The sequence below is a fragment of the Pristis pectinata genome, chromosome 23 (assembly GCF_009764475.1).
Source record: "Pristis pectinata isolate sPriPec2 chromosome 23, sPriPec2.1.pri, whole genome shotgun sequence".
Lineage (NCBI taxonomy): Eukaryota > Metazoa > Chordata > Chondrichthyes > Rhinopristiformes > Pristidae > Pristis > Pristis pectinata.
Genome location: NC_067427.1, coordinates 14,437,552 through 14,463,231, shown reverse-complemented (window position 1 = coordinate 14,463,231; position 25,680 = coordinate 14,437,552). Strand labels below are relative to the sequence as shown.

The following is a 25,680-nucleotide window of genomic DNA, read 5'->3' as shown; positions in this document are numbered from 1 at the left end:
GAATGCTACTGAATCGGATCATTTCATTGTCAGATATGCACGTGCTTATTCAGCCGTGTCCTTTTCATCAGTTTTGCAGATATGAAATTTTTGTTTCAGCAGGAAACTCCTAGGGACTGTCAAGAACCCTCAAATTTATTTCAAATTTCACTACCAGTCCAGACTTTTACCAAAATTTGTTCAGTTAGGTTGTTTTTTTAAAAAAAGTAATTTACCTGCAGTTTGCTGTGGTTTTTGGCTGCAGATTCCTGGGTAGCTAGAATGGAATTTTTCAAATAATGGAGCTGATTTAATGCAAAGTTCAAAAAATGACGAGTATATCTGGTGAATACACTGCATTTACTAACATTGATCGGTTATTCGTATACCTGAAGTTGGAGAATCAACGTTAATGTCCACACCTCTCTACCTAACCTACCCTCTGACCTCCTCTGGCCACCAGCCATTGTTAATCCACTTTAAAATTGCACCCAGGAGCCACTTCTCAATTTATCAACCAAATGTTTTAAGTCTGAGTAAGCATGAGGATTTTTGACAATTCCTGTCATTAAACAAGAATACTATTTTCTGCATGCCTTGCATCTTTCAACATCTTTCCTGTCTTGTTTGTGTTAGTCTGTTTTGATGCATGCCATAGCCCACTGCATCTTGGAGCCAGCAGAATATGCTGGGGTTGTATAGTGTGCTTCATATTTTTAAATGAAGCCTCTGGCTTTATTTTGCTAAAGTTTACAGTTTTTTTGCATTCATTAATGTAGAGTACTGGTAAATGTATAACCAGAATGCACATTTCATTGATTCAGTCGAATGAATGTGTCTTTGCTTAGTTTCTGAAAAATAATTGTGGAGCTGGATAGTCCTGTTATTTCTAAACTGTTATTTCATTAATCCCAATTAGATATTTTAATTCAAAATTCATTTATCCAGTTGAGTTTCCCTATTATCAGTCATTGAAGCTCTAATTTGTCACAGTGGGTTTGAAATAATAGTTGTAGGTTTCATTCATAACCCATTGTTTTACATCAAAGAGAAGCAAGACAAATTAGGGAAAGCATATCAAATGTTATAGCACTTTAAAATTCACTTCTATCATTTAACTGAGGCGTTGAAATAAACCTTAAAATACAAAGATGTAAGTGATCAGTTAATTTATTTATCGGTAGAAAGTCTTGTACAGCTCATTATGCATTTATAACGATATGTTTGCATGAATGTATTTTTTTCAGAAGCAGTCATATGTGTTTTAGTAAAATCATCCACATATGTCATTTGAAACAGAATTTTTGAGCCAGTTTACTGAGTTTGACATCCAGTTGACTAGCTTTGATTCATATAGTTTATATATGTACTCTAATGTATTCTAACAAGTCAACAATGGCACCAGCAGCATTGTTAATCACATCTGATTGCTGTACTTAATTATAGTCTCAAATATGATTATATGCAACTATAGGCTAAATCTCATGTTAATCTTTTATATTAAAAAAACACATAGAATTGTTAACTTTAGTGGTCTCTTGAATTTTTAATCTCATGTATTTTTCTTTGAAGTATGGGTGCAAAGCAGATTAGCACTGATAAGTATCCAGAGATCCAAGAAGCCAGGATAGATGAATTAATACTTCAAGCAACACATTAAGTGAACTAGACCAAGTTCATATCAGATTGACAGTAAACTTTGCAGTTCTTTGCAGCCCCTTCAGGCAAATGGCATTGCTAAAATAAAATTTAAATAAAAAGTATGAAATTTGATCATAACAGCAATCTATTTTGGGTTAAAGAGCATATAATGATTTAAAAATAAATAATGATTCAGAAATTTCCAGACAGACAGGAATTTGAAGAATATATGACAAGCTATCTCTTGCCCTTTAATGTCAGAGAGCCTTTGTATGTCTGCCTCAGTTAAGCACTGAAATATCAGCCTAGGTAATTTGCCCACAATTTAGTGAGGCTTGAATCCCAAGTCTCTTTTAATCTGAGGCTATTGAAAGAATTGTGCTATTTCCTACCATGCAGTGTACCAGCCACACCTAGGCATTCTTTGTGGTTGAAGGTCCAAGCATTTCATGATGTTTTTAAAAAGGGATTTTAAGGAAGTGCCAAGTGTAAAATGGTTAGCGTGTATTTGAAAGCTTGATTACATCAGGCCTGGAAATAACAAGGACCCAATTTAGCTTCTGCAATAAGGCTTGATTTGCTAGTCCCAGTTTCATATATACATTAATTTTATTCTGTAGAAAGAACTGTTCATGAAATTTATTAAAGTTGCAAATAAGATTGACACTAACAAATTCTGCAACTTCAGGAAAAGAGATGTTTGCAAAGTATACTTCTAATTTAAAAATATATCAGCAAATAAACTGGTCTAATATATTTTGTGGGAACCAAACTGAGGAAAAGATCTCAGCTAACTGAGCACTCTAGTGTCATGGTAGAACTGCTGCCTCACAGCGACAGAGACCTGGGTTCAATCCTGATTCCAGGTGCTGTCTGTGTGGAGTTTGTATATTCTCCCTGTAACTATGCAAGATTCCCCAGCATTCTGGTTTCATGCAGGTTGGTAGGTTAATAGGCCACTAAATTGCTCCTGATGTGTAGGTGAGTGATAGAATCTGGAGGAGTTAATGTGAATGTGGGGAGAATAAAAAAGAAAGGGATTAATGTAGGATTAATGTAAAAGGATGATTGACGGTTAGCTGGGACACAGTGGATTGAAAGGCCTGTTTCTGTGCTATATCTCTCTATGACTCATATCCTTGATGTTGAAGTCATTAACAAAATAGCATTTGCCAACATCTTTACAGTTAATGTAGAAAACTTCAAGATGCAAATTTCAACAGTTTCAGGCTTGTACAGTACAGCAAAGACTTTCTTAAAAAAAATCTTTATTTTTGTTTTAGGTTCGTTATCGCCGAGATCACCCCTTGAACAAGCAGTTACCATTTTTCCCTTTAATGGAGGACCTAATGAGGGATGCCTGTGATGGCTGTTCACTTCTGGCAGTTATTCACTATTACTGCCCAGAGCTCATGAAATTGGAAGGTGTTTGTGCCTAAAATTATGCACCATATTGATCTTTCTCTGTTGTTCCACGATGTAAAATTAGATTTACTTTTGCATATAATGAGCTTATATCAAATGTTGAAAGCATCCTGCTTTTTGTAAATATTATATTTAATTTGTTTTGTATTTATCCTCTGTATAATATGATACATGTTCAGAACTGATGATTTATCTAGATTAAGTGATGTTGATGCTGATTATTTTGCAGATCACCAGTTCCAGTGTTTATTTTGTTTAAGCAATACCTTATATACAGTATTTTTTTCACAATAGCTTAAATTCTTGAATAGCATTAGCTATTTCCAACTGATACCTTTGTAGAAATGTCATGTGTAGAAAGTGTAGAAAAACATCAAGTGAAAGAAATGCAGATAAAAATGAGGAATTATTTCAGGTTGTCAGATCTTCGAGCAAGTAAATCTCTTGATTCATCTTTTATCTGTTCAACACAAAAAGCTCTCTAAAATATTGACTTAGTCCTGGAGATTCCCCTTTCCCCATTTCCAAAAAAGGTCATTAGTAAGATGTACTGCCATTGTAGGTAGCATTGTAATAACATATAATAAAAATGAACTTTTCAGAAGTGAACGGATATTGGTGGGGTGGGGAGGGAGGGAGGGAATGTCAGAACTATCCAGACAGGAATCTGAAATTCTATGTGCCCAATAACAGAGCCCTGGTTTCAAATGAAATGGCTTAGAAGAGTGGCATTGCTTGCTCTCAGCAGGGGCTTGTTGCTGAAAAATACATCATGTGGGGGGAAAATCAGTTGGTACTATTGACAACTGCAAACAGTATGATCCAAAAATGTTGTGTTTGAAGTTTGCCTGTATTTATTCCTTAAAGACTGGATTAATTCAACAGTAGTTTTAATGGGATTCTTTTTGTCATTTGCTTTTCTTTGTTAGATATTTGTTTGAAGGAAGTGACTTCAATTGCAGACAGCTTGTACAATATTCAGCTCCTGATAGACTTCTCAAACCATTACCTGAACAGAAGTTTCTATCTTACTCTAGAAGATATGCTGTATGGTCCTTTAGTGCTGAAGGTAAGACCTAGTTGAGAATCCCTGTTTAATAAGGCACTTCCTTAAGTAGAGTGATTGTACATCTGGAGGTGGTACTTGCAGCTGCAAATACTATCTGTTATTCCTAGGCAAATCAATGTGTTTAGTTATCTCAGAGATGATACAGACTGTAGTTGTAGTACACTGATGATGGAGGGAGTAAATGTTTAGGGTAAGATGATGTGCAAAAGAAGTGATCTGCTTTTCTGTGGGTAGCATTCAGCTTCTTGGGTAAGTTCATGACCCAATGAGAAATGAAATTTCTCCTCATAACCATCTTAAATGGGTGACCCCTTATTTTGAAATCGTAGCCTCTATTTCCAGATTATTCCTGGCACCCATCCAGTGTATTTCAATAAGATTATCACCCATTCTTTTATATTACAAAATTCTGTGCAGTTGTAGCAAGGCTTCTCTATTTTATATCACCAGCCCTCTGTAATAAAGTTCTATTACAAGCTGCACCTCAACAATAACTTATTTCTCATGTAGTAGGACCCAATCCCTCTGTATTCTTTAGTCTCGCTCCCTTTAAATAATAATCACTTTTCTATTCTTTCTACCAAAGAGGATATCCTCACTTTTCCCCAAATTATATTCCAATGCAGAAAAAAACAAATTGTTGGAGTAACTCAGTGGGCATCATCTGCGGAGGCAAAGGGATAGTCGATGTTTTGGGTCAAGACCCTGCATCAGAGCAGCATGGATTTTATTTGCCACTTATTAGCCTGTGTGTAAATGAAATCTCCAGGTTCTGGGGCATGTGGCCATGAACTGTCTCTTTGTTGCAAAGAGAACAATGCAGGCGACCCCCACGTTTCAGCCATTCGGGTTACGGAAATTCGCCCTTACAGAATTCACAAATCACTACCCAAAAATGTGAGAAATGGAATAAAATTCATTCTCATGAAATTTATGTAGGAAAAAAATAAATCAACACAAAACTTGTTTTTTCACTTCGCCTTTCTTGATACATGTGCAGATGACACAGCTTTGTGTTATGGAAAATCGCAATATGCCCTGCTTTCCAGGAACGCAAGCCCCTCTGTAACATGGGGGTTGTCCATAGTGTAGAGCTCAGTAACTGTTCCCATTTCTATTTTTTTGATGAATGAATGATAATTGACGAAGCATTGTTGGTGGTCAAGCCTAAGACATTATTGTGAGGAATGTAATGTCTTGGAGCTGAGTTGATTGACCTCTGACAACCACAACCTTTGTTGGTGGTTTTGTCTACACACTGGAGATTTTACCCTGCCATCTTTAATGGAGGGCCTGGATACTGTGTCCTGCAGAGGCTGCTGATCAAACATTTTGAATGTCGTGTAGCTTCCTGCATTGCAGCTTATTTTGTCTACGTGAGGGGTCAGGAGTGAGCCATTTAAGTCAGAGTACATCATCTTATCCTTGTTCTTGTAGCCCTCCTAAAGTTCTCTTTGTCCCTATTGTAATAAACGTGTGCTTAACATGACTTTTTTCTTTATAGTCTAATGTTATGGTGTTCATTGCTGAGTTGTTCTGGTGGTTTGAAGTAGTGAAACCTGACTTTGTGCAGCCAAGGGAAGTTCAAGAAATCAAAGATGGTATGTTATTATTTTAAAAGGATTCTTTGCTTGTTTTAAAAGAATCTAAATCATTATTGTGATGTTACTGTTCAGATTAACATTTTCTAGAGTCGTTTGATAACTTGACCACCAAGACTTTAGTCAAGCCATATGTATATTGCAACTGTTTGTTCTGGATAAAAATGTGTAAAAATTATTAACACTTGAATATCTAAACATGCTACATAATATCACAGTGTCTCCATTATAATTAGGCTTTAACTAATTACGAAGGAAAAAGATTCCCAAGTATGCAAATGTTATATCTGCTTTCTCCATTTAGCTAAAACCCTCCTACAACAGAAGAACTCGCGCCCACCTCTTCCAATTTCCAATGCAACGAAACGCAGCTTTATGGTCAGCCCAGCAAATGGTTTAGGTGACGTGACAGCAGCTGCACCACAGAGTAGCCAAGATATTGGAACCAGGTATTGCCTGCATCCTGAAGAGTTTGTGTAAGTCTGTCTCTGTCCTCTTAATCTTGGCACGCCCTGGAACAACTGTTTTCCAACACGGGTACAGTGTTATCTAAAAGCATATGAGTGGTGGCTGCTTCTGCACAATTTAATGTTGTGTTTGTGTTTAAAGTTTCATTATATGTGGCATTGAAATTAAAACTTTGTTAGTACTAATAGTTAGAATGTATGGGAAAAAATAAAGATCGAAGTCATCTTTCATCAAATCAGGCTGTTTATATCTTGTATCGAGTAAAGCTAAGGATGCTTCTCATTTTGTTTTATAATAGCAAAGGAAGCCCTGCCTTCAGTCCATCCCACCCACTATTGCCTTTAAGACAGAGGCAACATAAATCTCCTTTGCCTTGTGAAGACAGTCCAGGTAAGACGGTTGCAGTGCATACAAACTGGAAAATGTATTAGTGAATATTTAAAAGAATCTTAGAAATGTGAGTTTTGTTGAAGGTTGGGGATGGTAGTGGTGTGGAGGCGACAAGAAAAGCATTAATAATTTAATGGAAATGCCTTAGTGACCTAGTGGATTATTTAATGTGGTATCAACTAGCAAATTCTGTAGTTGCCTTAAGCAGTTGCTTTAAATGCCAGCTGATAACTATCTACCTGCTTTTCCCTATTATACAGCTACTTGGAGTTGAAAAACAAGCAAAAATAATCTGAAGAGATTTTAAGACTTTCTTGTGCATGAAAGTAAAATGTCAGTGGCTTTGATCATTTCTTAAGATTCTTGATTATTAATACTGCTAGAGTAGTGATGTTTCTTTTCAAGGGGGAAATTCTCTACCCCTGAGAGCAGTGGAAGCTGAACCATTGAATATGTTCAAAGCTGAGATAGTCAGATTTTTGGGCTATAGTGAGTCAGGATTATGGGCAACAGATAGAAAAGAGGAGTTGTGGCCTAGGTTTGATTAAGCAAAAGATGAAAGAAAGGTATTCCCAACACAAAAGTTAATAGTTTCCTTTCCTGAAATTATTTTGAGGGACATAGTAAAGCATGATCAATTTTAAAACTGACACACTTATAGATGAAGAAGCAGCTGCTTAACTTTGATGACCAGATTTAATTTGACATTTTATATAGATGCAGACAACCAGATTGTCAAATGAACGTGTGTCTGGTTTTATTTTCATTTTACTTTTCATCAGTGTTTACCCACTGTTCTCGTTAACTGAATGTGTCGATCTTTGCCAGGTATGCTCCAGAATGAACAGTCACCCTCTGGTACAATGTAGTGGCAATTAATTATGTATGAGCCTTGATAAAATTATTCCACTATGAGCATCAACCCATTTGGTCCTCTTGAGCATATTAACGTTGGGAAATGCTGAATAGCAATATTAACACTGGCTGCTTCAGTTTTTATCATTCCCCCCTCCCCAAAAATCTTGGAACTGTGTGGAACTATGAGGCCTGTTCTAATAACCCTGCTTTCACCTTGATTGAGATGTGAGCAGAATTGGGATCAAATCTGCCGCCCCCTTGACTTGTGAGCCAACCTAGTCATGAATAAATCTTTAATTGACCTGAGTAAAGTATGAGATCACAAAAAAAACAAAATAGTGACACTAAATCTTTGTGGGCGGTGTGGTAGCATAACTGTTAGCATAATGCTATTACAGTGCCAACGATCGGGGTTCAATTCCCGTCACTCTAAGGAGTTTGTATGTTCTCCCTATGACTGCGTAGGTTTCCTCCAGGTGCTCTGGTTTCCTCCCGGGTTAGTAGCTTAACATGGGTATAATTGGGCAGCTTGGGCTAGTTGGGCCAGAAGGGACTGTTACTGCGCTATATCAATAAAGTTTTTAAAGTTTTAAGTTAAAATGATCTATAATGAAAAGGACTAATCCTGTTTGTACTATTTGCCAAGTTTAAATCATATTAACATTATTTCCTTTGTAGTTACAAAATACAACATTGTGGCATCTGACACATATAAATTGATTTTAAACAATCGCACGATCATAATAGTTGTATCCTAAAGATGTTGAAACTCAAAGCAAGCAGTACTTAAAAAAAATAGTGCTTTTTTTTTTCTGGCTTTCTCCGACAAATCTTCCCTTCGAGTATGCATCCATACTGGATGTGGGAGATTGGCTGTCTGTGTGTGCACAAGTGTTGTGTGTTGTGTGTTGTTCTCAAATGTAAGATCCAATGTATTTTGCTTACAAATTAGATAGAATAAACAAAATTGCCCCCTGTAGGGACTTTCAGTTGAATATGTACATATAGAATGGTGCTTTCATGTATTCCTGACATGAAGGGATTGTTTTACAAAGAAAAATTGAGATTGGGTGCAAATTTGTTTGAGTTTAGAAGAGTGAGAGGTGATTCCATCGAAACATGCAATATTTTCAGAGGGTTTGACGGAATAAATGCTGAGAGGATGTTTCTCTTCAAAAGGACATCTTGATCTGAAGAGTTCTTTGGAATACTCTGCCCCAGAGAGCTATGGAAGCTGAGTCATTGAATATGTTCAAAGCTGAGGTAGACAGAACTTTGGACTGGTGAGTGAGGGTTATGAGGAGCAGGCATGAAAGAGGAGTTGTGGTCAAAGTTAGATCAGCCACGATCTTATTAATTTCAAGAGCAGGCTCAAATTGCTGGACTACCTAACCCTGCCCCTGTTTGGTTCTTTGGTTCTCATGTGCATTGTTAACATTCATTTTATTCTTGTTTAGATACCCGACATCGTTCGAATTCCCTTACTCGAGTTGATGGGCAGCCAAGAGGCTCAGTGTTGGCTTGGCAAGAAAAAAAACCAAGGTAGATAGAGGAATACCTTAATGCTATTTGTTTGTTTTCTTGGTCTATTTGGATGGAACATCTAACCAAGTGGTAGATCTGTGATATTAAAATATGATTTAAAGACCACAATATTACAGAAATATGAATTATTATTAATCTACATTTTATTTTTTTTCTGTGAGGGTTGTCACCTAGTCCACAATCTTTGTTGCATTCTGTCTTGAATTAGCTCTTCCAGAACAATAAAATATTGCAGGCTGGGGATGGATTCAACTTAAATAGGCTCAAGGAGCCGATTAAAAGTTGAAGTCAAGTTTATTGTCACATGCACAAGTAAGTCTATGCACAGGTGCAATGAAAAACTTACTTGCAGAAGCAGCATCACAGGCATATAGCATGATATAAGCAGCATTTGCAAGAAAAGCATAAATTAAACATAAATTATACACAATTTTTACAAGAAGGAGCACAATTAGAACAAAAAGATAGTCCATTTTAGTGCAATGTGATCAAAGTGTTCATAGTGTTGCTAAACTGTAGTTATTAGGGTTGTGCTGGTTGGTTGAAAGGAAGTAGCTGTCCTTGAACCTGATGGCGTAGGACTGGTGGTAGCTGAGCAGACTCCTGCTTCTGTTTTGCACGTTCTTTCGAGCTGAGCAGATTTATGAAAGGAGTAGTTGGGCCACATCGATATTGAAAGCAGCTAATTCAGTTAATGTTGTTTTGATGGTGCAGGCATGCTCTAATTGGTCTCAGTGCCTTATGTTCGGAAGGCTGTTCCATTCCTGATTTCTGTTCAGTGATTCCTGCTGGAAAAGGAAATGTGTGCAAATGAAGAGGGTACAGGGGTGGACGTGGCTTTGGTGCCTCTGTGACTAGACAGCCTGCTAATTGTTACTGCCAATTTATAAAGATCTGCAGTGCTGTCTTCTCAACCCTTTAGTTTAACAAATTTTGAGTGAACAGGTTGCACTCCCTACAATAATGGCAAATTCCCACAAAATAAATACAAATTTGTCAAATCTATAGCAATAATGTTGGTCAGGCTGAAACATGATACAGGCAACTGCAGTGTAACACAGCAATTTTATGCATGTTTTTGAAATAGGGCTTGCTTCGTTTGAAATATACATCCATAGGATAGCAGTCTAATATATCTCTTGCCATATTTTGTTTTGCCATATTTTGTCTTGTGATGTTTTGTAACTGATCTGCCCAACTTTTTTTATCAAGGGTATTTTTATCATTATATTTCTAATTGTGCCTCATTTCTTCACCCTCGTCTATAAATGTAAGAAACTTCTGGGTTTTCATGCCACTGGTGTTGAGACAATCCAGTTGGTTGTTTTTTGCATTTCTCTTCCTTCCATTGCTCAAAATTGTTAATATCTCCTCTTGCCCTTACCTTGAATGTAAATCAGATTCTAGTTTCTCTCCTGTATACTATACTACTACAAATTAACTCTCTTGTTTGTGAGACATACTTCCTACACATTTGACCCTATCTCCAAGCTATTGGCTACTAATTTCCCCACCTGGACCTAATGATCGCTGATAGCATTAACTATCATCTTTCCTTCAAATCTGTTGTCACCACTCACCTTAACAAAACAAAACACCCTTCCATTCTTGCAAACTGCCTATCACCAACCTCCCTTTCCTCTGCAAAGCCCTTAAGTTAATGTAGCATTCAGAACATATTCCAGTCTTTCTCAGAAATCCCCATCTGAATCCCTTCAAACTGATGTACACACCTGCCACATTCTTGAAATGCTTTTATTTAATTGTGATCATATGTGATTTTTGACCAGTGACGTGACTAATCACTATCCACTCCATTGTTATCCATCTTAGTGGAGCTACACTCAGTTGGTTCTATTCTAATTTACCCAGACATACAGAGAAAAACTTGCTGTATGTTAATCAGAGAAATGTAAAAAATAGTTTAATTATCTAAAGATAACAAATATTTTAAATTAAGTTGTAATAATTGTACTTAAATATACCTTAAACTATTGAAAATTAATTAAACACCAAGTAAAATAAAAATAAACAAGCCACTTACTAATGCTTATCTTCATAATCAAGGTCAAGGCACTGCTGGGTCTGGGTCTGGACTGTTGACCAGGTGTGCAGCCTGAACCGAGGTTGGGGTCTGGAGCACCGGAGGTCAGGAATGCTGGGGAGATTTGCAGCTGGAGCTGGGGTCTGTAGTCCTCGTGTATTTCCTGATCCCTTTATGCTGCTGAGTAATGTGTAAAAACAGTGAAATATGTGGTTTTGGATATTAAAACTAACTTCAAGTAGTCACATTTACAATATTTAACAGACATTTGGACAAGGATATGGGCCAAACACAGGCAAATGAGACTATCTCGGGGAGGAAAGTTGGGCTAAAGGGCTTTCCTGTGCTGAATGACTCTAGTCCTCTGTGACTCTAGTCTGGAAAATCTGTTAGTCCAGCACTACAAAGTCCCATGGATACCAGGTTATTGGACTTCTACTCTATTTCCAAAATATGCACCTTGTGCAGTTTAACAATAGACTTTTATTTTTGTCTACTAGCTCCCTCTCCAACACAGCACATCCTATAGATTTGCTCCTTCACACAGAACTAAAGATGTAAAAAAAACTTCGATTGCTCTTAACCAGTAAAAATGTACTATTGAAAGCTACTATTCGTTGTTGAATTTCATATTTATTTGTAATTCATAATTGATATTACAAAATTGAAAAATATATAGACTGAAGGTGAGTTGGTTTTCTTAAGCTAAAACTGGGCTTTTTTAGGACAATATAAGGAGGACAAACAAGAGCAGCAATGGGAGTGGGACAGAGAATTAAAGTGACAGGCAACTGGAAGCACTGCTACTTCATTTTCCTACTCGCAGCTCTTGAGACTCAAAATTTAACAATTTCAGATATCTGGCAGTTTTGACCTAAAATCATCCACCTGCAACTTTAACTCCAGTTTTCTCTCTCTCCACAGATGGTATCTAATTCTACTGAGTACTCCACACATTCTCTATGGTATTATCTCACAATTTCTTTCTGCTCTCCTCATTTATTTCCCTTTATTTACACTCCTTCATATAAGTCAACTGTGATTAACAAGCATTGATCATCCTCTCTTAAAAAGGACCAAATCAATTGTGTCACTTAAAACACAATTGTTTTCTCAATTTTCCGATTCAGAAATTTTTTGAAAGATCATTGAGCTGATGAAACATTAACTCTGTTTCCCTCTTCATAGATGCTGCCTGGTCTCCTAAGTATCTCATCCATTTTCTGTTTTAATTGCAGAATACATGTGCAGTCTTATCAGTAAGTGTGTATTGTGTGCACCCTTTAAGTCTTGTGTCTGATACTCTTTTTATTTTTTTTTCCAGACCTTTGTCTCAGCCAACACCTTTTGCCCTTCACTATGCAACTGACAGCGATATAGATGTTGCTTCTGGTGATAGTATCAGCCTGGCCAGGTCTATTAGCAAAGACAGTCTTGCATCCAATATAGTCAATGTAACCCCTAAGCATCAATCCCAGTTATTTTCTCCACCTGCAGAAAGCAATGGAAAAGGTTTGCTAAGAAATGTGGACATTGAAGATGAGGATGATGAAGAACTAATGGCAATAATTAAGTCAGATCAAGGAATGGTTAATAATTGTAATCTTGAGTTACAAAGTGTTTCATCAAAAGCCCCAAATCAATTATTGCTGTCAAAATCCCCAAAAAAACAAAATGACCTTGAAGCAGCAAGTCAAACTGGTGGTTTTTTCTTAGAACCTTTAATGCCTGCTGTTTTAAAACCAGCCAAGGAAAATCTCTTCATTGTTAATAAACGTGAAGAATATGGAGAACGTAAATACAGATCTTCATCAGCAAAGAAAATAACTGATGGACATTTGCCTTCAACACGCAAAAAAGCGGTGAATACCAATGGTGAAGCAGATATTAACAGGACTTTCACTCCCATAACCAGCTCTGACTTCACGGTAGTCACTGATCCAACCACTACAGAGTCTTTAAGGCACATTGAAGCAACAGGAGTCTCCTTGAGTAACTTTAGGCCTTTGGCGAGCAGTAGTGTTGAAGCTTCAACGCAAGAAGCGTCTGGGGGTTTCTTTCTTCATACTGGTGATGCTGAAGAAGGATTCGATGATATATCAGTGAATAATGCAATCACAACAGACAGCAGTAAACCACGTGACACAACATGGACTGTGAATATCCAAGACTCTGATTCAGAGGTGCTGGATATGGAAGAGGCTGTACAAGATCTAGTTGTTGATGAGGAGGACCAATGTGTAAGAAACTGTTACAGTGGAGAAGAGGAATCTCGAAAATTACATCATGATATGAAGGTAAAAGAACACGAGGACAAAGACGATGCCAGCGGACGTTCCAGCCCTTGTTTGAGTACAATCTCTCAGGCTAGCAGTACGTCCATGACCAGTGCCAGTATTAGAATGACCAGTTTTGCAGAACGTAAATTACAAAGACTCAACAGCACTGAGGCAAAGTCTAGTGCAAGTAGCTCTCAAAAGACCACACCTGATGGGTCAGAATGTTGCCCTCTACCCCTGATGACATGGAGGCAGAAACGAGAACAGAGTCCTGGTAGACAGGTCAAAGACAATGCTCAGATACTGGCCTCTGAACTTGTTCAACTTCACATGCAGCTTGAGGAGAAAAGAAGGATAATTGAAGCTCAGAAAAAGAAAATGGAAGCTCTCTCTGCCAGACAACGTCTAAAACTGGGCAAAGCAGCTTTTTTGCATATTGTTAAAAAGGGGAAGAGTGAAGGGATTCCACAACCACTCAAGCCTGAACACCTCACGAAAGAAGCAGAATGTCCAAGTCGTGAGGAAACTGTTGCCCTTGTATCTCAACCCCCAAGAGCAGATGAAGATTTTTCAAACCAAGAAGCCAAAGAAGATTATTTAAAACAGCTGGATGAAATAGAGGCAAGAGATTTACAGGAGAAAATAACTGAGGATGATATTCAAGAGAGCATTGCTGCTGTTAGACAACGCTGGTTTAAGGAATCCTCACAAGTTGCCCTTGATGTTGATAAGAACAAAGTGAATTCTAATGGTGGTTTTGAGGATGGTATGTCAGATGTTGATGTAAATGAATACAATCGTTCAATTGAAAAACTTAATGAAACTTTGAGCAACCTTCAGTTTGAGATGCATAAACTCTCACAGCAGCAGGAACTCCTGATGAAGCTGAAGGACCAAGTACCGACAGCATCTGTACCAAATATTAATCGTAATCTGCAGGATCAAAAGATCAAGCAAGCAGTGCAGATTGTGGAACCACTGTCACCCACAGGCGGTAGTCCATCACAAACTGTGCGGAAGCAACCACGCAGCATGCCATTGAAAAGCCCCCGTGCAGGGAGGCCAACAGAGCTGAAAGTCTCTCGGGATGCTAAAATGCAAGCGTCTTTTCGTATTATTACACCAACACACAGTGTAGAAACTCTACCCCATTTGCGACCTTTCCCAGGTGGTAAACCATCTAAATCTGACACTGAAGATATTGCTGTTCCTGCCATAGTTACTGCTGGGTCTTCAGATGGCAGGTCTTCTAAAGGCTCTGCTGAGCCAACTTCTGAAAGGACAAAGGATACTGATGGTCCCAAGCAATGTGAGGAAAATAACCAGGGACCGTTGGTGCTCTCTGCATCTCAGAAAGACAGTTATAATTATTTCTATGAACAAATCAACACTGAGGCAGTAATTAGCACCCCAAAGAAGCCTGAACACTCATCACTTAACTCTTCAGATAGCTCAGGGAAGGAGAATATTCCTATTGAGGAACAATCCAAAAACAAGGCAAACCTTATTGAAGTAGATCTCTCTGAACTAAAGGCACCTGCAGAAGGTGAAGTATGTGAAAACCAAGGCATTTCCACCAGTCAAGTGATTTGTGAATCAGATCAGAAGTCTGGATTGGGCTTTTTTTTCAAGGTTAGTGAAATTCAAACATTTAATTTGGTAGTTTTTGAAAATTTGGTTTTTGAATAATACACATCACTGGGATCATGTTTTCTAATCGTTTTTCTTCCAAGCCATCTTGGTAGAATGATATGAAATAAGAATGTCTTTTTCACTTACAAGCTCACACACATATACATTTGCACAATTATAAAAATGTTCATCACTTGCAAATCTGAGGGTTTTATTGGTGTACCCCAATGAATAAATAAGACATTGTGATGCATCACATCAGATGTCGAGGTGCTTCATATGTCATTAATTATTGTGTTAATTCAGTGAGAAATAAATTAGATAGTATGGTGGAAGACTGTTTAATTTGAGTAGTCTAAAACACTTTGAGTAGAGTACTTAGTGTGCTTCAAAGTAAAATTGACTGAAGTAGATTACTTATTTGAGTTATGCCCCCTTTGCTCTCAGTTGCCCTGAGTTGTTATTTTTATATTATTACGTTTACTGTAAATGCATATTATCGCTTGAGCAGACACGGATTTGATGGACTTCAATGTATTGTCTGCTATTTCATTATCTTTGAATTACTGTTTTCCCACAGTAAGGCTACAAAGGATATTTGTACTGCTGCAATACTGTGACTTGTTTTTCCACGATGCCTGCATTTTTTGATATGGATGACAGTATCACTTACCTACATCTTTGCTGTCTAGCTTTGTGGGACTACCTTGCTTGAATCCACCGGATTTGATTGTAGCTGACTTGTATTTTTGCTCACCATTTTTGTCTTTGGATCCAAACCCTTTTTGCCCTGCCAATCTATAGAAGGACCTCTTTACTACCTGGTCAGCTCCCAATTTGACCTCTTCATTTGACATTCTCATCAAGTGACTAGAATTTCACTTTCACATGCATTTTTTTCCACCCAGATTCACTTCTGCCTTATCTTTCACAATCTTCTGCTGCCTCTCTATTGTGCTGCTTGATGAGCCTCAGGTTTCTTCCAAGATTGAAGTCTTTGCTGTCAATTCCTGCCATAATTTTCAATGCTTTGAAACTGGCTGTATCCCATTCCATGACCATTTATCCAACAAAATAAATTTATTAGGACATAGGTGCCTAAATGAATCTCATGATAGCTTACTTGAAGGATGAAACAGCCTCAAAGGGTTGAATATCATTCCCCTCTGAATTTCTTTTAGGGATGAACCAATATATTGAAACCTCTGTTCCATTTCATCCTGTGCAGAGTTTCTGACCTCACGTTGCCTACTGACACCTAGGCACCTGCCCAGACTTGTCCAGACTTGTCATCTATGCATTTGTCACACTCAGACTTGACCCTTAAAATGTGCATCTGATTAGTTTCAAAGTTTCCATTCTCTAAAATCCTGTTTACTTAGTACTTTGTTGCCAGTATTGCATCTCCATCAAATAGTGCTAACCCCTATCCTTCCTGCACTGTATTTGATCTCCCCTCCATCACCTAACTCCGAATTTACGTCCACTGTTTATTAAATGCCTATACTTTGCCGTGAAGCCATTTTAAAACCTATTACTATTCTGAATATTAAATTTAATTTAAAAATAAATTAACCATAAATATAATCAGACATTTTTTAAACTACAACTTTTTTTTTTGTCAAGTAATTTACACCCAGCCCCTGCCTTGCCTCCTGATATGGTGGTGTCTGATCCTGTGCCATCTAACCTGACACAAGTTCTGACAGGTTACCTTAACTGGAGGGGAGTCTTAGCAAGGACTAGAACTTTAACAGTGGAGTGAACTGACAAGTTCAGCATCTTGTGTATATCAACGCACATGCACACACTTCTGTTTAAATGACTGAACACCAATGGTTCTGAATGGGATCCCATTTCAAAAGGCCCCTACCCCAAAAAGGGTATCTTCTAATTAAGACAACTTGTATATTACCCTCCCATTTCATCCCACATTTGGTAATTTTGCCTTTATCTACCTAGGTACTAAATTCTAGAGCGAAAAAACAAACTGCTGGAGGAACTCAGAAATTAGGCAGCATCTGGAGGCAAAGGGATAGTCAACATTTTGGGTTGAAACACTACATTAGGACTAAATTATAAAATTCTCTTCCCAAGTTACTTTTCATTGCCAGTTCGCTCTCATCCTTCTGACCCTAACTAAGATGTACTTGTTTAATTTAGTTTCCCCTTACTCATCTTCTTTAGCTCAGTGTCTTCCTAAATGATCTACTAGGAAGTCATTTTGAATGTCACAGCAAGATGTTGGTGAGACAGCACTTGGAATATTGTGTGCAGTTCTGGTCACCGTACTATAGGAAGGATATGATTGAGCTAGAGAGGGTGCAGAAAAGATTCACATGGATATTACTGGGACTCTAGGGCTTGAGTTATAAGGAGAGACCGGATAGGCTGGGACTGTTTCCCCCGAAGTGAATGAGGCTGAGGGTGACCTTATAGAGGTTTTTAAAATCATGATGGACATAAATAAGATAGATGGTCATAATCTTTTTCCTAGGGTAGTAGAATCTAAAACTAGAGGGCATAGGTTTAAGGTAAGATGGGAAGGATTTATTGGGGACCTGAAGGACAACTTTTTCATGCAGAGGGTGATGGGAATATGGAACAAGCTACCAGAGGAAATGGGAGAGGAACAATTACAACATTTTAAAAAAACATTTGGACAGGTACATCGGAAAAAATTGGAGGAATATTGGCCAAATGCAGGCAAATAGAACTAGCACAGGTAGCTTGGTCATCATGGATGAGTTGGCCGAAAGGCCTGTTTCTGTGATGTAAAATTCTATGACTCTAATTAGTCAATTATTGAGCTGCTCTGTCCGGCAATCCTGATAAGAAGATCTTTGGTCTTTTAATACGAAGGCTTGCTCATGTACACCTTTTAATTACAAACAGCCAATAGATTTTGTTACTGAATTGAACAGCCATTAAGTGTGGTTTACCAAATGCACTGACTTGTACAATAATCCCTTACTGTGAATCATCAAACTTTAATTGTTCAACTAGAATTAAAAGTGTATAAATGAAAGTCCATATATTCAAATAACATGTGCTTTAGTTGGATCAATGCTTTACAGTTTTTTTTGATATCTGGAAATTTTGCATGCCTCTTTTAACATGATTTCAGAAGCCCTATTATGAATAGGTGAAATATTATAGGTAGTATAGGATGAAAACAGGGAAGTTCATTCTGAGTTTTGGAACTTTTTTGTTTTGTTATGCCGGACCAAATACTTCTCATACATTCAGACCATATTAAGTAATTATGCTAAGAGGCATTGTCTAATAACACATTCCAGTCTCACTTGCTGTGAAAATTTAAAATTATTGATTATTTGGGATGCTTTAAAATACTGATGACAAAATAACACTGCTGAAAACTGCTTCAAACCTTAATTAAGTAATTGTGTAAATCTCATAAATTAGTGATTCTTGAATGAAATCAGCCTGATGTTCAGACTAAATGGTACGATCTTAAAAAGAATGCTAGGACAGGGAGATGTGGGGCTGTTGTCAACAGATATTTGAAGATGGCAGGGCTGACTTTACAAATAGAAGCATAGAACTCAAATACCAGAAAGTTTTGTTAAAATTATTTAAAATGTTAGTTTAATCCCTGGACTATGGTGGGGATTATACTCTAGGAAGGGTATGAATAATTAGGAAAATTTATAGAAATCTTTTACTGAAATGGTTTCACTGCTGAGAGACTACAGTTGCCGAGGGATGGATCAGAAAAGCTATGGTTGCCTTCTGAATGTAGTGAAGGCTGAGGAGATTTGATAATGCTTGAAATCATGATGGATTTAGATAGCATAAATGAGATAGCTAGGCGACACAGTTTTTGGGTAATTGGTAAGAGAATTAAATGAGACACAAAGGAAAACATTGATGGATTTTGTGGTTATGCTTTGGAATGAAATGCCTAATGGACTGGCAGAAACCAATTCAGTGACAACTTTCAAAAGGGAATTGGATAAGCAATTGAAGGTGAAAAATTGAGGAGATATCGGTTCATTGCTGGGAAATACAACTATATGTTGTTTTATGGAGTTGGTGCAAGTTCAGTGAGTCAGATTACTGCCTTGTGTTATAATATGTGATTCTGAACATGCTGCACTGTACAGGTGACCTCTGCGATATGCCTGTTTGGGGAACTGAAACTCATCCTTAAAGAATTCACAAATCACTCCCTCAAAAATATAAGATATGGAATAAAATTCACTCTCATGGAACATGTATGGAAAAAATAGTAAATAAGTATGTTCTTTCAATTCGAGTTTCTCTACACATGTGCAGATGACGTAGCTTTGCGTTATGGAAAATTGCAACACAAACCATTTTCTAGGAGTGGAGGTTGCCTGTAGTTGTAATTCTACCTTTTTTGATTATCACCTCTCAGGATGTTTTTTGGATCGGATCTCAATGTGTGTAATGCAGTTTTTGAGGGGTTATAACAGGCCAAAAAGGATGCGTGCACTCTGCTGGTCAATCCCCTTGCTAATTTAAAGGGTTTAGAAGTTAATCAGCTGTGTAAAAATTGCATCTTGGCTTTGAAAGAAAATTTACTAGATTTCACAAGATTAAGTAACAGGAATCAATTTGATTTTTCTTGTCCAAAGCAAAATGCCATAGAAGGTGGAAATCTGAAATAAAACAAATGTTAGAAATAGTCAGATGGTCAGGCAGGATTTCTAGATGAAAAAATGGTTAACATTTCTGATCAAAGCCCTTTCATCTCAGCTGGGAAAAGTAAGAGATGCAACAAGACATTGCAGAGAAAGAGGAAAGGAGGGGAGAAAGCAAAAGGGAAGGACTTTGATAGAGTGGCAGGCAGGAGAGATTGAATGTAAAAGTGGTGATCGAGCTGGGTTGAAGGATGGTGATGAAGGCCAAGGAATAACAAAAGGTATGCCAGGAAGAAGTGTGAATCGGAGAATGCAAAAAAGTTTTGAACTTGCCAGAAGAAGGGAATTAAAACTGAATGCTGCTACTGTGAAATGGGCTGGAATAGCTGATTACCTGAAATTGTTGAATTATAGTTCAAAGTCAGGTTTATTGTCATATGCACAAGTACATGTATGCACAGATGCAATGAAAAACTTACTTGCAACAGCATCACAGGCACATAGCATCAGAAGAAGCAGCATTCACAAGAAAAACATCAATTAAACATAAATTATACACAATTTTTACAAGAAAGAACAGAAACAGAACAAAAAAAGTCCATTTTATTGCAAAGTGATCACTAAAGTGGTCATAGTGTTGCTTATACTGTAGTGATTAGGGTTGTGCCAGTTGGTACAAGAACTGAATGGTTGAAGGGAAGTAGCTGTTCTTGAACCTGGTGGTGTGGGACTTCAGGTTTCTGTACCTCCTGCCTGATGGTATCTGCGAGAAGATGGCAGGGCCTGAATGGTAGGATCTTTGATGATGGATGTTGCCTTCTTGAGGCAGCGCCTCCTGTAGATACTACTGATGGTGGGAGGGATGTGCCTGTGATGTATTGGGCTGAGTCCACTACTCGCTGCAGCTTCTTTCGTTCCTGTGCATTCAAATTGCCGTACCAGACCATGATGCAACCAGTCAGGATATTTTCAACAGCACATCTGTAGAAGTTTGTTACAGTGTTTGGTGACAAGCCAAATCTCCTTAACCTAACAAGGTAAGCACACTGGTGTGCCTTCCTTGTGATTGCATCTATGTGTTGGGCCCAGGACAGGCCATCTGATATGTTAACGCCCAAGAATTCAAAACTGCTGACTCTTTCCACCGCCAATTCCCCCAATGTAAACTAGCGCGTGTTCCCCCTCCTTCCCCTTCCTGCAGTCAACAATCAGCTCTTTAGTTTTGTTGACATTGAGCGAGGGGTTGTTGTTGTGGCACCACTCAACTAGGTGTCCTATCTCTTGTACGCTGACTCATCAGCATCTATGATTTGTCCAACAACAGTAATGTCAACAGCATGCTGTAATAATCCTGGTTAGAAGACTGGGTGTTCCTCAAGCTTGTGATGGGATTCTGAGAATAATGTGGAAGGCAAAAACCAAAGTCTGAGCTGGTGGGATAGAGAATTAAAACAGCAAATAACTGGAATCTACAGAGCTGCACTTGCAATCTGTGTTTAGTTTTCCCAGTGTAGAGGTGAACATGTCATGAGCAGATTATTTTTGTTTCCTGAAGCAAAACGCACACAATCTTCTTGATCTTGGGTGACACAATGTTTTGTTTCTGCACAAATGCCACTAAGTGGAAGTGGAGCGAGTTCTGTTTGAATGTGCTTAATTTTTAAACTAAACTCCAACACACTCTAGTGTCAAAAATGGGGTAATACAACAGTTATAATATTTATTGTTCCTTTAATGGTGGAGGAAAAAAATTGGTTGTATTAGAAATATGATTTTTTTCATAATCAAATAATAATTTTAAAAATGGGAAGAAAGCAAGTTATTTCAGAATCAGGTTTATTATCACTGACATATGCCGTGAAATTTGTTGTTTCGTGGCAGCAGTACAGTGCAAGATGTAAAAATCACAATAAATGGATAGATAGATGGATAAATAAATAGTGCGAAAGAGGAATAGGAAGTGTTCATGGACTGTTCAGAAATCTGATGGCGGAGGGGAAGAAGCTGTTCCTAAATCATTGAGTGAGAGTCTTCAGGCTCCTGTACCACCTCCCCAATGAGAAGGGGGCATGTCCCGATGGTGAGGGTCCTTAGATGCTGCCTTCTTGAGGCACTGCCTCTTGAAAATGTCCTTGATGGTGGGGAGGGTTGTGCCGGTGATGGAGCTGGCTGAGTCTACAACCCTCTGCAGCCTGTTTCAATCCTGCACATTGGAGTCTTCCTACTAGGCAGTGATGCAACCAGTCAGAATGCTGTCTGTAGAAATTTGCAAGAGTCTTTGGTGATATACCAAATTTCCTGAAAATCCTAATAAAGTAGAGCCACTGGTCTGCCTTCGTGATTGCATCAATGTGTTGGGCCCAGGATAGATCCTCTGAGATGTTGACGCCCAGGAACCTGAAGCTGCTCACCCTTTCCACAGCTGACCCCTCAATGAGGACTGGTGTGTGTTCTCCTGACTTCCCCTTCCTGAAGTCCACAATCAATTCCTTGGTCTTGCTGATGCTGAGTGCAAGGTTGTTGTTGTGAGACCACTCAACCAGCCGATCCGTCTCACTCCTGTATGCCTCTTCGTTGCCATCTAAGATTCTGCTAACAATAGTAATGTCATCGGCAAATTTATAGATGGTGTTTGAGCTATGCCTAGCCACAGTGATGAGCGTAGAGCAGTGGGCTAAGCATGTACCCTTGAGGTGCACCTGTGTTGATTGTCAGCGAGGAGGAGATGTTATTACGATCTGCACTGACTGTGGTCTCCCGATAAGGAAGTCAAGGATCCAATTGCAGATGGAGGCACAGAGGCCCAGATTTTGAAGCTTGTTGATTAGTACTGAGGGGATGATGGTGTTGAACACCGAGCTGTAATTGATAAACAGCAGCCTGATTGTATGTATTGCTGCTGTCTAGGTGCTCCAAAGCCGACTGAAGAGCCAGTGAGATTGCATCTGCTGTTGATCTGTTGTGGCATTAGGCAAACTGCAGCGGGTCCAGGTCCTTGCTCAGGCAGGAGTTAATTCTGGCCATGACCAACCTCTCAAAGCACTTCATCACAGCAGATGTGAGTGCTACTGTGTGATAGTCGTTGAGGCAGCTCGCTCTGCTCTTCTTGGGCACTGGTATGATTTCTGCCCTTTTGAAATGGGTGGGAACTGACTGCAGCTCAACCTTCCTGAGCATATTCCAACCTGCAAATTTCCTTTGCTAATCAATTAAATTCTAAACAACCTGAATAAGTTTAATTATAGCATTAAATATTGTGCCTTGAAAAATAAGTCCACTTAAATACCTTTGAGGCTCAGTAATAAAATGTTCTATTTCTGTTATCTGGTATAATGCTGTTGCCATTGTAAAATAACCATTTTATCTAATAGCAAAAGAAAATTTGTGATTGGGTGAAAGTTTTTTTTTTTGCAACTGTGTCTCAGTTATTTTAAAATTAGGACCAACAAGTGCTGAACCAGTCATCATGCTATTTTTTGATTCCACGACAGGATGATCAGAAAGCGGAAGATGAGTTGGCAAAAAAGCGAGCTGCATTCCTCCTCAAGCAGCAGCGCAAAGCAGAAGAAGCTCGTTTACGAAGACAGCAGCTAGACGCTGAGATAGAACAGAAACGTGATGAAGCAAGGTGAGACAATAAATTTTGAAACAGAAATAGCAAAAGAGTTTTGGATGTAGTTTTAGACATGGTCCAGTGATTTTTTGCTGTGTACTAGAAACTAAAGCCTTTCAGAAATTGCTGGGTTTTTTTTTGCAGTCTGTTGCAGTTTAAACTTTATTTATACAGCACGGTAACAGGCCCTTCTGACCCAACGAGTCCACACCACCCATTTAAACCAGTGTTAACCTACCCATACATCTTTGGAATGTGGGAGGAAACTGGAGCACCCGGAGCAAACCCACACAGACACGGAGAGAATGTACAAACTCCTTACAGCGCTGGGAATTGAACCCCAATTACTGGCGCTGTAATAGTGTCGCGCTAACCGCTATACCGTGCCTCGTGTTTCAACTTGACTGCAGAGACAAGATGATTGTCAGAGAATGCATGAAATAAATTGAAATGAGACATTCAAAACAATTATCAATTGTTGCTGAATTAATCCAGAAAATGTTTATATGTTGAAGAGGTTTTTTCTATGTGTATGGGTAGAAATACAAAAATACAGATTAGTCTGTGCCAGGTCAGAAATGTGCCTTTACTATCATATAGTATTTACATTATCCAAAGATTAGGAGATGCAAAGGAAATTTCTTAAATACAAATAGAAATCCTCAATACACTTCATGGTATTAAAGCTAATCCCCATACATTTCCCCACTATCCAAAGACTAGGAGAAAAATACAATGAATGAAAGTAAGGTTTTTGATCTGTTGCAGATTACATCAAGCCTAGTGTGCCCTTTCTCCCCCTTCCTTAATAGTTGGCCCTGACTTGGCATGCCACTGTGCCCTGTACACTTTCATTTTTCCTCATGGCCTTGCTACCCTCTCTCAAGAGTTGCACTTCCCTGACAGTGACTTCATCTAACTTGTTTTCACTTCCTGATCTTGTTCTTCAATCCCCTTGTGAAGCTCTTGGAACAGTTTGCTATCTAAGAACTGTATGCATGGGAGTGTTATTCAAGTAATTTGATGAAATATGTGACAATAGAACTTGACAAAATAATTTTAATGTTTTGCTGTTTGGCCTTATGAATTTAATTTTCTTTAGGTTATTTTGAGTTCCGTTTTGAATTCCACTTAGTCTGCAACATAGAACTGTGATAAAAGGGAAATTTATGTGATGGACTTTTTTGTTTAGGCATGTTGAAATATAATCTTTTTGAGACTATTCATCTATGTAACTCAGCTACATCTTCTACGCAAATTAAACCATTTAAAAATCTAGGCTATACACTTAGATTCATAGAGTTGTACAGCACATGTCCATGCTGATCTTTTTGCCTATTTACACTAATCCCATTTGCCTGCACTAGTTCCATATCCTTTTAGGCCTTGCCTATTTAAGTACCTGTCTGCCTCTTAAATGTAATTACTGTATTTCACTCCACCACCACCTCTGGCAGCGAGTTACAGCTATTAACAATTCTCTGTGTAAAAAGAAAAATTCCCTTTAAAAACTCATCTTAAACTTCTTGCTTTTGATATCCCTACTATGAAAAAAGATTCCGATTATCTGCCCTGTCTGTGCTTATAATCTTATACACCTCTATCAGGTGATTCACCCCCTCAGTCTCCTAATCTCCAGGTAAAACAAACCCAGCCTATCCAATCTCTCCCCATTAGTGAAGTCCTCCAATCTAGGCAACATCCTGGTGAATTTTCTCAGTACCAAATCCTTGCTGTAGTTTGGTGACCAGAACTGCACACACAACTTATACCAAAAAAAAATTCTAAAAGTGCACAATCCATTCTGTAATCTGCTGAATTTATATCTGGGATGGCACCTACACAAAATAATTGTTTTCTTTCTTTGCAGGCGTAAAGCTGAAGAGGATCGCATTCGCAAAGAGGAGGAGAAAGCACGAAGAGAGTTGATCAAACAGGAATATCTAAGACGTAAACAGCAGCAAATACTGGAAGAGCAAGGTCTTGGTAAACCGAAGCCTAAAGTTAAGAAGCAACGTCCAAAATCAGTCCATCGGGAAGAATCCTGCAGTGAACCACCATCACGGTATCCTTCCACCCGTAAGTTGCAATAAAGGATGAATTTAGCTGCTACGTGTTTTGTCACTGAATATGATGTAATGATATCACTTCTAGTGCATTAATGAAAAGCTGTTTTGGTTATATATTGAGGTTTAAAGAATAAGTCTGCATGTCTCATCTTGTTTGATTCCCAATTGTACTGCACCCGAATGCTATGAGTCTCCTTGCCAGAAGGCATTCATTCTACAGAGATCCATAAATTTTGGAGCAAGATTTGGCAGTATTAGAAAAATGTTTAAGTATAACAGAAAAGCTAGGAAAAAAATCGTGGTGTGCTGTATAGCTGTTAGGAAGATAACCAATGGATATTCAAGCCATAGTGTATGGCTTGAAATGGGTCCCTGGCTAGTTGTACTGGAGTGATCTTCAAAAGATTAGAAGGTTACTAAAACATTAGTTTACATCTTC

The 25,680-nt window shown here is 38.3% G+C and overlaps 1 protein-coding gene across 4 annotated transcripts in view; it reads left to right on the top strand.

Annotated features, from left to right (window-relative positions):
- Window positions 1–25,680, top strand: part of camsap1b (calmodulin regulated spectrin-associated protein 1b) — an 89,741-nt gene that overhangs the window by 57,135 nt on the left and 6,926 nt on the right. For 2 of the 4 annotated variants that reach the window (XM_052036740.1, XM_052036738.1), the window contains 9 exons: window positions 2,904–3,045; window positions 3,975–4,114; window positions 5,619–5,715; window positions 6,020–6,191; window positions 6,482–6,573; window positions 8,889–8,973; window positions 12,345–14,931; window positions 23,051–23,187; window positions 25,043–25,251. In XM_052036740.1, coding sequence (XP_051892700.1) covers window positions 2,904–3,045; window positions 3,975–4,114; window positions 5,619–5,715; window positions 6,020–6,191; window positions 6,482–6,573; window positions 8,889–8,973; window positions 12,345–14,931; window positions 23,051–23,187; window positions 25,043–25,251 — 3,661 coding nt within the window. The remainder of the gene's footprint in view (window positions 1–2,903; window positions 3,046–3,974; window positions 4,115–5,618; window positions 5,716–6,019; window positions 6,192–6,481; window positions 6,574–8,888; window positions 8,974–12,344; window positions 14,932–23,050; window positions 23,188–25,042; window positions 25,252–25,680) is intronic. The other 2 variants (XM_052036741.1, XM_052036739.1) reach the window with 1 other exon arrangement.